The sequence below is a fragment of the Sander lucioperca genome, chromosome 19 (genome assembly GCF_008315115.2).
Source record: "Sander lucioperca isolate FBNREF2018 chromosome 19, SLUC_FBN_1.2, whole genome shotgun sequence".
Lineage (NCBI taxonomy): Eukaryota > Metazoa > Chordata > Actinopteri > Perciformes > Percidae > Sander > Sander lucioperca.
In genome coordinates, this window is record NC_050191.1 from 2,956,901 (window position 1) to 2,970,734 (window position 13,834).

Consider the following 13,834-nt stretch of genomic DNA (forward strand, 5'->3'; position numbering starts at 1 on the left):
GAAGTCAGAAACGTTGACAGTCGCGGGCGAGAGAACAAGAGAGAGAGACGGAGAGGAACAATGGCTGATTCAGACGGATTCAAATAACTTTATTGTGATTTGATGCTCCAGTTTACAGGTAAGGACCCAAAACACATACATGACTAAAAGAAATGTTATGATAGTATTTGAATAACTTACATTGATTTAAGTGAGACGGCCAAGTTTTCTGTTTGTTTTGAACATGGTGTGTTGAGTGGATTACTGTGCTGATCTTTGTTGTTTTTTGTAATAATCATCCTCAAACATAACCTAACTATACACATGAATGGCAAATTATTATCTCAGTTATGTTTATCTCATCTTCAACAGAAGTAGCTGGACATAACTCCCTCTCCTTCACTGTCAGAGCTGGAGATGAAGTCATTCTGCCTTGTGAAAATGTGATAATTCAGGACTGTAGTAGCACTACTTGGCTTTTTAGTCGTAAAGGGGAAACAGCAGTAGCGCTGATAGAGCATGGGCAGGTTAAAGATGTGATTCCCAAAACTAAATCAGACAGACTGAGTGTTACAGAAAAATGTTCTCTGGTTATAAAGAATGTCACAGAGGAGGATGTTGGTCGTTACACCTGCAGACTGTTCAACAAATCAGGACAACAACAAGGTCCAGATACTGTGGTTCATCTGTCTGTTGTCAACAGTGAGTATTTACATCATAATGTTTACTAACTGTCTTGTTAGAACAATATACTGAAACATGACAATAATTATGATTACAGTGATGAAGTTAATTTAACTCTTGTTGTCTTTCTCTCACAATATCTCCATCTTCACCAGTGGAAGAACAGAAGAACACTGATGATAATGTCACCTTGTTCTGCTCTGTGTTGACATATTCTGAGTGTGACCACTCAGTGAAGTGGCTGTATGAGGGTGATGAGAATGACGTGGAGATAACACCTCATACCTGTTCAGCCAGTGTGTCATTTCCTCCTCATCTTCATCAGAAGTTACTGAAGTGTAACGTGACAGATAAGAAGAATGGAAACACTCTGCTGTGTAATGTCGGCCCCCAGTCCTCTTGTAAGAAAACAGGTACAGTTAGTTTTATTTGATGTATTATAACTTTTAAGATGATTATTCTTTCTTGTTTAATCTCTTCAGATAGTAAATATGAAGTAAATCTCTCTCTGTCTCTCTGTCTCTCTCTCTGTCTCTTTCTCTCTCTCTGTCGCTCTCTCTCTCTCTCTCTGTCTCTTTCTCTCTCTCTCTCTCTCTCTCTCTCTCTCTCTCTCTCTCTCTCTGTGTGTGTCTCTTTCTCTCTCTCTCTCTCTGCTATCTCTCTCTCTCTCTTGATCTCTCTCTCTGTCTCTCTCTGTCTCATCTCTTCTATCTCTCTCGTCTCTCTCGCTCTCTCTCTCTCTCTCTCTCTCTCTCTCTATCTCTCGTTGCTCTCTATCTCTCTCTCTGTGTCTCTATCTCTCTCTATCTTATGTCTCTCTCTCTCTTTCTCTCTCTCTCTCTCTTTCTCTCTTTTCTCTCTCTCTCTCTCTCTCTGTCTCTCTCTCTCTCTCTCTCTCTCTCTCTCTCTCTGTCTCTCTTTCTCTCTCTCTCTCTCTCTCTCTCTCTCTCTCTCTCTCTCTCTCTCTCTCTCTCTCTCTCTCTCTCTCTCTCTCTCTCTCTCTCACTGAGCGTGACTGGAGAGCTTGTGAGTGAAGCTGATTTTTTCTATCTTTTCCCCTTGCTGGTTTGCAGGTCTTTTCTATTTTTTCTTTTTTTTGGTTCTTTGTTGGGCCGCGTGCTATCCACTTTATCGGGGAAGCATGTCGGTCCCACGTGGGCAGGTTTTGAGTTCACTCACGCGGCGTAATGCGGTTAAAGTAGCCGCCGCGGTGAGTGTGGAGGAATGTTGTCTTGCTGTTGGTGAGGTTGTGGGGCATGGGAGCGTGCTATCCGCCTCCAGAATGAATGGTGCCGTTGTGGTGTTTCTTAATAGCGTTGATAAAGTCAATGAAGTAGTCGAACACGGAATAGTCATTGGTGGTGATTTTGTCTCTGTTCTTCCTCTTTCATTGCCAGCTAAGAGAGTCACTTTATCAAACGTTCCACCGTTCGTAAGCGATGACATTTTGACGCAAGCTTTATCTCGCTATGGAAAATTGGTATCTCCGATCATAAAGATCCCAATCAATTGCAGATCACTGTTGTTGAAACACATTGTTTCGTTCAGGCGATTATATGATTATTCAGGATGATGGTGAGCTAGACATGACGCTCAATTTTCGAATTGACAACTTTGAATATGTGATTTTTGTCACTATCGCGAAATCAAAGTGTTTTGGTTGCGGTAGAACTGGACATTTAATTCGCAACTGTCCTGACAAAGTTTCAGACAGGGAAGCAAACGCAGTGAATGGGAACACTAAAGGCGATGGTGGTGCGGATGGTGTGGCTGACATAGTTGAGGAGGTATTGCCGGGGCCGAGCTCGGCTGTGGCGGTGACGGCTGCGGGTGTTCCCGGTGAGAGTGTGGTTGTGAGCACTCGGAGACGATACACACCACTACACTTTCAGAGGCTAGTGTTGAGGATTTACCGAGCGTGGCACCGGTTTCTGAAGATAAACGTGATGAACAAATAGAAAGTGAGAATAGTTCAGTGACTCTGCAAGAGGCAGGTGGAACGGATAGTGTGGAGAAACATTTTTTTTAAAGTACCTTCTAATAAAAGGAAGATAATTGATAAAATGTTTGATGCCAAAATAAGTAAAAGGAGTGAAGTGCAAGAAGATGTGGATCAGGAAACGGAAAGTGATGGTGGGTCTTCTGACTCCAGTATGACACTTTCTCAGGGGGATTTTAGTGGTCGGGATTATGAACTTGATGATATTAAGTTATTCCTTAGATCAACAAAAAATAAAAGAGGTGTGCGTGTGCAGGAATATTTCCCTGATGTTAAAGTGCCCATATTTTTGAAAAAATCACTTTTTCTGGGATTTGGGGTGTTATGTTGTGTCTCTGGTGCTTCCACACACATACAAACTTTGAAAAAAATCCATCCATGCTGTTTAGAGTGAGATATGGTTTCTGAATGTGTCCTGCCTTCAGTCTCTGGGTGAGCTGTTAAAAATCGGCACGGCTTGTGACATCACAAGCCGAAATGAGCAGGCTAACCGCAACCATTAGCTCGTAGCGTTAGCATGCTAATGCTAATGCTAACGCTAGCATGCTAACGCTAGCATGCTACTTCGTTTTCAATAGCAAAGCACTGCTACAACACACACAAGTTCACCATAATCTACGAAAGAACTACTTACATGTGCGCCCTCATTTAGAAGTCTCCCAGCTAATCCTGCCTTGTAACTGACCGAAGTTGTAGAAACAGCCTTTCTTTTACTGTCTATGGAGCTAGCTAGCTGACATGATCTACATCTGAGCTACTGGGCATGTGCAAGTGAAATCAAAGATAGTACAGAAGAAGAAGAAGAAAAGAGGTCTCACTCTGTAGCTAAAACAGAGACCAGCTGAAAAGAGGATCTGCAGCAGTGAGAGAGAGCACTGCAGTACAACAAAAATATGGTGTTTTTTGAAAGTTAAACCATGTAAACCTATTCTGGTACAACCTTAAAATACAATTATGAACCTGAAAATGAGCATAATATGGCTGCTTTAAGCAGTTCGCTGAAAAGGCAAGAAGCCTAATGGCAGAGAGTTGCTTTACTAATAAAGAAGTCTATCGACTTTAGAAAATTGTGAGGAGTCTTAGTACTGATTGAAACAACGATGTCGGTTAAATTTGAAAGTAGAATGGCTGATGTTTTTCTACCTATTTGGTGGCTTTTCTTTTCCTCTTTATTATTTATGAGTGAAGTTCATGTAGCTACTTTGAATGTTAATGGGGCAAGGGATTCTAGAAAAAGAGCTAATATATATGAAGTAATTAAGCAAAAGAAAATTGATGTTGTTTTGTTACAAGAAACTCATAGTGACTTGAAAAATGCTGCCGACTGGGCGAGGGAGTTTGATGGCATCCCTGTGTTAAGCCATAACACTTCAATAAGTGGGGGAGTTGCCATTTTATTCACAAAGAATTTTAGTCCTGTCTCTTATGATGTTGATGAAATAGTAAAAGGTAGGCTTTTAAAAGTAAGAGCTGTTGTTGAAAGTTATGTGATTTTTATTTGTGTATATGTTCCAACTGCACCAGTTGAAAGAATGTTTTTTTTGGACATAATATGTTCAACTCTACAAAACTGTTGCTCTGAAGACTTCTTGTTCCTAGGTGGTGATTTCAGTTGTACTGAGCATAATCTAGATCGGAATCACATGGAGCCTCATTTGGCTTCGCGTAAACGCTTAATTCATATTAGTAAAAAGTATGATTTATGTGATATTTGGAGATCTTTAAATGGTAACGATAGACAGTACACTTGGCTTCACACACGTGATAATGTTATGTCATTAGCTAGGCTGGACAGATTTTACAGTTTTAATCACCATCTTAGTATTTTCAATAAATGTTATATAACACCAGTAAGTTTTTCAGATCACAGTATGGTGCACTGTAAGCTTATTTTAAGCTCAATAAAACCAAAAAGTGCATACTGGCATTTTAATACTAATTTGTAGAGTGATCATTTTTTTAAGGAATCATTTAAGTACTTCTGGGAAGTTCACAGAGCAAAGAAGTCTTCTTTTTATTCATTGCAACAGTGGTGGGATGTTGGTAAGATACAAATCAGACAGTTTACTCAACAGTATACTCACAACGTTACTAAGGAGTTGACTCGTTCTTTAGAACTTTTGGAGGGAGAGATAATTGAATTTCAAAATCTGGCACAATCTACCGGCGAGATTCATTATTTAGAAGCCTGTTCAAAGAAGAAGCTCAGTTAGCTGATCTACTGGGGCATAAAATACAGAGGGCTCTGGTCCGTTCACGCTTTCAGAGCATTGATCAGATGGATGCACCGTCCCAATACTTTTTCAATTTGGAAAAAAAGAATGGTCAGAAACGGCTTATTCATGGATTGCGCTCCGAAGATGGAGTATTAGTGTCAGATCCTGCTGGTATTCGGGGAAAAGAGCAGTTAATTTTTATCAAAATCTGTATAGGAGCGAGCTGAAGTCAGAGTGTTGTGTGGACAACGTTTTCCTTGACAGCCTACCAAAGGTGTCAGAGGAGGCCAATAATGGTCTTGAAGGGGTGCTGACCCTGGAAGAGCTTTATAAGGCCCTGCAAAGCATGGAGTCTGGGAGGGCCCCAGGAATGGATGGCCTCCCGATTGACTTCTATAAGGCTTTTTGGTTGGAAATGGGTGTAGATCTGCTGGAGGTACTGAAGGACAGCTTGTCGGAGGGCGGGTTGCCGTTGAGTTGCCGAAGAGCGATGATCACTCTTATTCCAAAAAAAGGGGACCTCACAGATATAAAGAACTGGCGCCCTGTCTCGCTTCTCTGCAGTGATTATAAAATACTTTCTAAGGCATTGGGTAACAGATTGGCTGGAGTGTTGGGTCAGGTTATCCATCCGGATCAGACGTACTGTGTTCCTGGTAGATCTATATTTGACAATATTTCTTTTATTCGGGATATTTTTTATGTCTCTAAATTGTTAAATTTGGACTGTGGCTTGTTATCTTTGGATCAGGAGAAGGCGTTTGACCGAGTAGAGCACTCATATTTGTGGAGTGCTTTAACAGCTTTTGGTTTTGGCAAAAACTTTCTAGATATGATTAGGCTACTCTATTGTGATGTTGAGAGTATGCTGAAAATAAATGGTGGCTTATGTGCTCCTTTTCAGGTTCTCAGGGGTATCAGACAAGTTGCCCCTTGTCTGGAATGTTGTATTCCTTGGCTATTGAGCCATTGCTTCAACAGATAAGAGGTCAACTAAGTGGTTTGTCTTTACCGGTTTGTAATAAAAAGATGTGTTTGTCAGCCTATGCCGATGATATTATGGTCATGATCAACAGGCAAAGTGATGTGCAGATTTTATTTAATTTAATTGAAGAATTTAGACTGTTGTCTTCTGCAAAGGTTAATTGGAAGAAAAGTGATGCCTTATTGTTAGGACAATGGGCTGATGGTAAACCTTGCCTTCCCGATTTCCGGTTTTCTAAAACTATGAGTGATCTTTCAACTGTTGAATTGATATGGTGCAGTCATGGTGCTTTGGGTGCAGTTTGTGAAGGTGATTTGTGTTTTTCTTTTTAATTTCTGTATAATTTCTGTTCTGTTTATTGTGAAGAGATATTTCTAAAATTTATTGTGAAGAGATACTGTTAAAATTGTAAATAAAGTTTTTTTTTTCAAAATCTCTCTCTCTCTGTCTCTCTCTCTTTTAACTTTTAAGATGATTATTCTTTCTTGTTTAATCTCTTCAGATAGTAAATATGAAGTATTTTAACATCATTTGTTGTGTTTTGTTGTTTTATAACAAAATCAAAAGGAAGCACAACAGTGGGAACAGATAACACACCAAAGAATGACACTCCACCAGAACCAGGTAGTTACCTCTCTCTCTCTCTCTTTCTCTCTGTGTCTCTCTCTCTCTCTCTCTCTCTCTGTGTGTGTGTCTCTCTCTCTCTCTCTCTGTGTGTCTCTCTCTCTCTCTCTCTCTCTCTCTCTCTCTCTCTCTCTCTGTGTGTGTCTCTCTCTCTCTCTCTCTCTCTCTCTCTCTCTGTGTGTCTCTCTCTCTCTCTCTCTCTCTCTCTCTCTCTCTGTGTGTGTCTCTCTCTCTCTCTCTCTCTCTCTCTCTCTCTCTCTCTCTCTCTCTCTCTCTCTCTCTCTGTGTGTGTGTCTCTCTCTCTCTCTCTGTGTGTGTGTCTCTCTCTCTCTCTCCCTCTCTCTCTCTCTCATGATCCTTATGAAGCCTGAAGTATGAATGTTTATGTTTGTATTTTTTAATCCCTCGTAATTTGTTGTAGAAAAAATGACAGATAAAAGCAAACATTTATTTTAAGGGTTTCATTAGAGGTTGGTGAATTTTCTCAAACCACAATCAAGACAATGTAGCAACGGGTTCATTAGATGGTTAAATTGTTTAAAGATACAATCATGAACAACATTCAAAGTAAGATTCAGATGATGTAGACATGATGTGAGGTGTGTTAACTAAGAGATACAGATTTGTACCAACATAAACAGATTTACTTACAAAGTATGTTTCAAAACGTTTACAAAAAGCAGATATAGTAATATTGTAGTTGTTATTTTTAACCCAACATAAAGCTGTAACCAAAATGTTTTTATTCTCCTTCCAGGTTGGTTGTTGTACATCATTGTGGCTGTGGGAGTAACAGCACTCTTAGCAGCAATCATCATCGTGGTAGTCATCAGACGGAAGAAAACTAAAAGTGAGAACAATCACAGATTCAACTTTTTTAACAAAAGGGTTTTAATAAACCTGGAATTTGACCGTGGAAGCTAAAGTCGACTCTCTTTTGTGTTTTCAGGGAACAACACGCAGACGAATGAAAACATTGTGAGTTTTAAACCTTAATAATCATATTTTTATATAGTTATGACTTTTAAAACAGTGTTTGTGGTAGATCTTCAGTTTGCTGTGTTGTATTGACATAAACCAGTTGCAGCAGCAAAGGTCTCCAAAATGACTGCAATCCAATATCAAATTTAGAATTTAGCTTGAGAGGGACATTCAGGGAAAAATCAGAAGAAGAAGATGTTCATTTACAGCATAGAACACAGTTAATACTATAATAAGTATCAATATTTTTTTTATTTTACCTTTATTTTACCAGGGAAAAAATGACATTGAGATTAAAATCTCTTTTACAAGTGAGCCCTGGCCAAGAAGGCAGCACATAAAAATATACTTTAATAATATAATTAATTAATATACTTAGAACAAATAACAGACAGACAGGGATGGACAGCAATAAGAAATAAGAAATAAAAACAGAAAATCACATTTTAAATACAAGCGCAAACATGTTGATATATTTGATGTAGGCAGGACTTGAATTCAGTATGTGAAATAAAAACCTGCAATTTTAGCTGATTTTGTAACTCATTCCATGAAGTTGGAGCACTGTAACAAAAAGCAGTTTATCCAAACTCTGTTTTAGTTTGTGGAACATCATACATTATGTAGATCTTAGATTATGTTCAGATCTACTAGATATTAAGAGTGTAGTTAAATATGAAGAAGTATGACCAGTTATTGATTTGTACACAAAGGTCAACCAATGTTTGAGCCTTCTTGTGTTGAGTGAGGGCCAACCAACCATTTCATATAATACACAGTGATGGCTAGAGTACTTAGCATGAGTTATAAATCTCAGTGCTGAATGATACACAGAATCCAAAGATTTCAACAGGGACGTTGTGGAGTGTCTGTAAAACACATCTCCATAGTCTAAAATTGGCAAGAAGGTAGATTCAACCAACTTTTTCTTGACTTTCTGTGTGAACTTTTTCTGAAGTAAATGCCCAACTTTAATTTCGATTTAGTGATTAACTGCTCAATATACAAATAGATGTATATGGAAAACCTTAACTAGTCTGTGTCCTGTTTGTCCAGGGACTGAGCTTGAACCCTGCAGAGACTCAGTCTGCTCCAGAAACCAGTCAGGACATGGTAAGATCACACACACAAACACACACACACACACACACACACACACACACACACACACACAGTACAGAGTTACACCCACTGTTACAGGCATATAATTGTTCCCCAATACAGTCAAAAAGCTCTAAAAGTCCAACTTCCTTCTACCACAGAGAAAAAGAGAAGTCAAATTCTGCAACTAAACTACAACACCCAACATGTTACTGAGCAGCCATTATGTTTTCTTCTCTGTGCAGGCTGATCCTGAAGGTGGTGTTTTCTACGCCTCCATCAGCCACACCAAGAAGACCAGCAGTAGAGCTCAGGTCAGCTGTCTGATTGGTTATAGTGATGATGTTACTGAATGAAGAGTCTACAGCCATGTGAGCGGCTCTGTGAAGCTGCACAGTGCAGTTTGGAGCTGATTGCATCATGCAGCATGCTAACCACATCCATGGTGCTAACGTGCTGATGCTAAGCAACTGTAATCTTTGACATGGCCACTATCTTAGATCAGAATCTTAGCATGCTAACATTTGGTAATGGAAATTTTTCACAGCAGACATTTTGACTTGTCATAGTAGGGAAAGCACAGCTGAAATTGATAACCTTAATGATGGCTCAATTCCATCAAGTGTCCCAGTAAGCTATTTCAGTGAGTCAGCATGCACCATACCAGGGCCTCTCCTAAGAGGAATGCAGCCATCATTAATGGTTTGGAATACACCTGTGCTGTTCCTACTATGACATGTCAACATGTCTGCCGTGAAAAAGGTCTATAGGCATTAATCACAAAGTACAGCTGAGGCTGATGTTAAAAGGTTTTACAAGTATTGAAATTCACATTACTATTACTAGTCTATATCCACGACGTTCCACTTCCTGAATTGCTCCGGTGCTGCCGGAAATTCCGCCAGATGTCTCTCTTTTTCGGCTGGACGTCAGTTACCTTCAGCTGTCTTTGTGTTTCTGTAATTCTAAACCCCGGTGGTTTTCTGAGGACTATGGTTAACTGCTCCTCAGATCTCTGCAGGGTAAATCCAGACAGCTAGCTAGACTATCTGTCCAATCTGAGTTTTCTGTTACACGACTAAAACAACTTTTAAACGTGCACATGTTCCACCAAAACAAGCTCCTTCCTGAAGCTATTTTGCAGCGGATCCATGGCTCTGTCCGGTGCTTAGCACTGCCTAAGACGATTGTGATTGTTTTTAAAGAAATGCCAATAAACCAGTGTATGTTTTACTCCCATCCTGGAATGCTGTGTGGACTAGCCAGACCCTCCTCTACAGCGCTGTGGAGGAAGGTCTGGCAATGCAAGGTTAGGGGATTACCAAACTCTTTAAGATTAATTTTTTTTCATTCAGTGTGTTGTGTTTGTTGTAATTTCTTGCATATTTCATGTTGTTGTGTTTATATGGGAATATGTACTAATAATCAACATTTCTGTAAATGTGCCAGTGTTAGCCAGCCGGCTGATCTTCAACTGGTCCTTAGGCTAGATGTTTTGAGACTAGAGCAGCAGGAAACAGCAAGACATATTAGTACGGGTTAACATTTACAGACAACAAGACAACAAGACTCCATAAAGACAACAACAGCAGCAAAATAAGCATTCTTAAAGGTGCTCTAAGAGATTTTGCGTGACGTTACTTCTTGTTGACATTCAAAGTATTGTCAAACAAAACGGAGGCTAGCTCGCCCCTCCCTCCTCCTCATCCCCCCCCCCTCCCCCTCCCTTCCGTGCTTCCTGAAACAGTCATGAACGTGCATTGTGGAAGTAGCCTACGTGCTAACGCTGCTGCGGTGATGGCTCAACCAACTCCTTCTTGTCTGTTATTGGCTGGAACACTGTTTGTTATGTTTGGTGGTGCAGGTTGGTGCAGTTTGTTTTTGTTGCCGTTTGTGGAGCCTGGGCTGTCTACAGAGACTGCGTTTTTTTACAGTGTGTTCAGGGGACAGGCAGCTAGCGGATAGTGAGGAGATGTTTGCTGTATGTGACAAAAAATGTTGTAGCCTAAAAAACTCGTGACATCGCTTAGAACACCTTTAAGGAGGCATGCAGAGGAACAGGAAGCAGCAAGACATAAACAGTTTCCACATTCAGTACACGTAGACAGGGACGTAGCACAAAATTCTGGGCCCTGTAGAAAGGCATTTTCTATGGGCCCCTCCCCGCATCCACAGCTATTCATTCTAGCATCTTTTTGGGCCCTCCTCACATGAGGGCCCTGGGTACTCAGTCCCATTCCCCCCCCCCCCCCGTCCGATGCCCCTGCCCGTAGACATGCAACAAGCAAGCAACAAATCACAGCCGCGTCATGTCCCGCTGTGTCATTCATGTGTTGTGCTGTTTCCCTCTCTTTTCCCAGGCTCGGGGTAAAGATGCTGATGCTGATGATGAGGCAGTGACCTACAGCACCGTGAAAGCTCCTCCTTCTGCTGCTGCTGCAGCCTCTGCTGATGTCAGCAACCTCTACGCCACCATCAACAAACCACACCAATAAGACAGCACGGTGTAGTTACAGCTCATAGCATTACAGGTATTTACATTGATAGTTAATAAAAAGACCAAGTCTGTTTTTATTCCGTGAGTGCCTTTTACTAGAATTCACTCATACTGTGTTACTGTATGAAGCCATTCAGCAACATTGTTTCTGCAGTAGAAATCCTTGTGATCATTTAATATTTATTCATATTTTTGTACATAACCCTTTTACCAGATTAATAGCAGTGTTATTGATGCATGAAGGAAAAGACAAAACCTTGTAGCTAAACTTCATCTGGTTGTTGACAAGATTAACATGATTCTATATGATGAAGGACTGGGTTAGGTTGTTTTACATGATGTTTGAAAATGTATTGGTATCAATATAAAAACAAGCCCACTGGAATAATACAGTGGTAGTTTTTCATTTCAGGTCTTACATGAGCATATGATCACGTTTTCTTTTTGTTACAAATATTTCTATGATCATTTCAATGTTTATTGCTGTAAAATGCCTTTCTGTCCAGAAGTGGGTGTAGTAGATTAACTAGTAACACAATGTGAAACGTAGATGTAAGAACCTGACATTCACATGACTGGTTTCTTAAATGAATGAGAACATGTGTATAATACTGTATATAATATATTTTTCGTTGTAAACTTGCTGTCAGCCACTTTATTAACTTTATTGATTGATGTATGTTTGCTTGTGTAACCAGGAAGCTCTCAGGGTTTCTGGCTCAGTAGTCTATATCCTCGACGTTCCACTTCTGGGATTGCTCCGGTGTAGCAGGATAGAGCTGTAATCTGGCTTTAAAAGTTAGGCCCGACAAGGCCCGAGCCTGACAGAATTTGGCCCGAGCCCGACAAGTACATTTTGATTGACAGCTTTTTAAAAGCCCGAAACCGTTTACAGCCTGACATTATTCAAATGAGTCATTTATACATGTTTTTAACGTCATTTATTCATGACTAACGTAGGCTATAGGCTACTTGGAAGTTGGAACAAAGAAATAAAATAAGTCCTCCAGAGGCCAGCCTCCGTTTCACCTCCTCAGCATCCATTTTTGCGCTTATCGAAACGCATCACCTGACCGCTCATTTACCGCGCAACCCGGAGCGCAAGCCCGTCCTGAGTCTGTGTAAAATGATAGAAATTAAGACCGAACCCGAACTCCGGTGGATTTCTGAGGACTATGGTTAACTGCTCCTCAGATCTCTGCAGGGTAAATCCAGACAGCTAGCTAGACTATCTGTCCAATCTGAGTTTTCTGTTGCACGACTAAAAAAACTTTTGAACGTACACATGTTCCACTAAAACAAGTTCCTTCCCGAGGCTGTTTTGCACCGTCTTCGTTCGGAGCTTAGCACCACCCATGACAATTGTAATTGGTTTAAAGAAATGTCAATAAACCAGAGCTCGTTTTTCTCCTATCCCAGAATGTTGTGTGTACTAGCCAGACCCTCCTCCGCTCCGCAGCGTGTGGAGGAAGGTCTGGTAAAGCGAGACTACTGGCTCAGTAACACTGAGTTACTGGGTGCCCTTTTCTAAATCATCCTGCAGAAAAGACACCTTTTTCTGTTTGAGGTTTAATTCATGGATCTCCTTACCCTCATGACCTAAATGGATCATGACTGGGACAGTTATTTAAAGAGGGATCAGTCATGTCATGAAGGAGCTTGTGCATATTATTGAGCTTTTATTGTATCATTGTTTATTACTGTTTTGTGCTGCTGTATGAATTTGCTTGTCAGGTTTTAGAGAGATTACATAAATAAATAAAAAAATGTCAGTGTTTTGAGTTTTTACTGATTCATGATTAATCTGTTTTAGTCTCTTATTACCAATCCCCCTCTACTGTTTCTTCACCGTGATAACTTTCTCCTACAAGAACAAACACATCACAGACAACGTCTCCAAAATGATTGGCCTCCCCACCCCTAACCTCTCAGACCTCAACAGAAAAGTCATCACACGCAGATCTCACATCATAGCACATAACCCCAGACCCAAACCCTCTCCAACCATTCTTCACTGCTTCCATCCAGCCATAGAGACCGGCCCCTGGCCTGGAAACAGGCACGCTATGTTAGGAGTTTGTTCCTTCTGCCATAGTGGCACTCACAAAAATACATGGATAACTGGTATGTGTGTAGGAGCTGTGTGTACAGGTATGTGTAGATGCATCTGATGTATTTCATGAAGTCATGTTGTGGTTTACAATGTGTATGTATCTCTGATTTATGTGAGGCCTAGACAGTGGCAACAAATGTCCTTGGTAAAGGACAATAAATAATCTATCCATCTATCTATCTGTCTATCTATCTATCTATCTATCTATCTATCTATCTATCTATCTGTCTGTCTGTCTGTCTGTCTGAGCAGCTTGACACAGCTTTCAAACAGTTAAAGGGATATTTCACCATTGGAAAGATGAATGTGTATTAAATTGGGTCATTTATGTAGTAGAAATGTGAATGTGAAAAAGCCAGAAAATTTATTTTTGGCTCATGTGGATGAAAGACAACAACTCCCAGAATGCACTTGCTTCGCTTCCCTACTAGTCCACTCCCAAGCCCGACTACCGTTTACAGACATAATAGACAGTGAGACAGTCAAGTCAACTCAAGTGTGTTTTATTGTCATTTCAACCATATACACGAAACAATGTATCACCATAGCTCAAATGGTGTTACACATTTAATATTTATAAAAACGACATTATATAAAAACGACATACGAAACATGCTACATTTCGTGCACGCACATTATAGGCTCCATAAAATTC

At 40.3% G+C, this 13,834-nt stretch overlaps 1 protein-coding gene across 1 annotated transcript in view; it reads left to right on the plus strand.

The window, feature by feature from the left end:
• LOC116042142 overlaps positions 1-11,630 on the plus strand; it is a 37,274-nt gene extending 25,644 nt beyond the window's left edge. The window contains exons 3-8 of the mRNA XM_035995317.1: positions 819-1,076; positions 7,245-7,337; positions 7,437-7,465; positions 8,525-8,581; positions 8,815-8,883; positions 10,930-11,630. Coding sequence (XP_035851210.1) covers positions 819-1,076; positions 7,245-7,337; positions 7,437-7,465; positions 8,525-8,581; positions 8,815-8,883; positions 10,930-11,064 — 641 coding nt within the window. The 3' untranslated portion in view covers positions 11,065-11,630. The remainder of the gene's footprint in view (positions 1-818; positions 1,077-7,244; positions 7,338-7,436; positions 7,466-8,524; positions 8,582-8,814; positions 8,884-10,929) is intronic.
• The last annotated feature ends 2,204 nt before the right edge of the window (positions 11,631-13,834 follow it).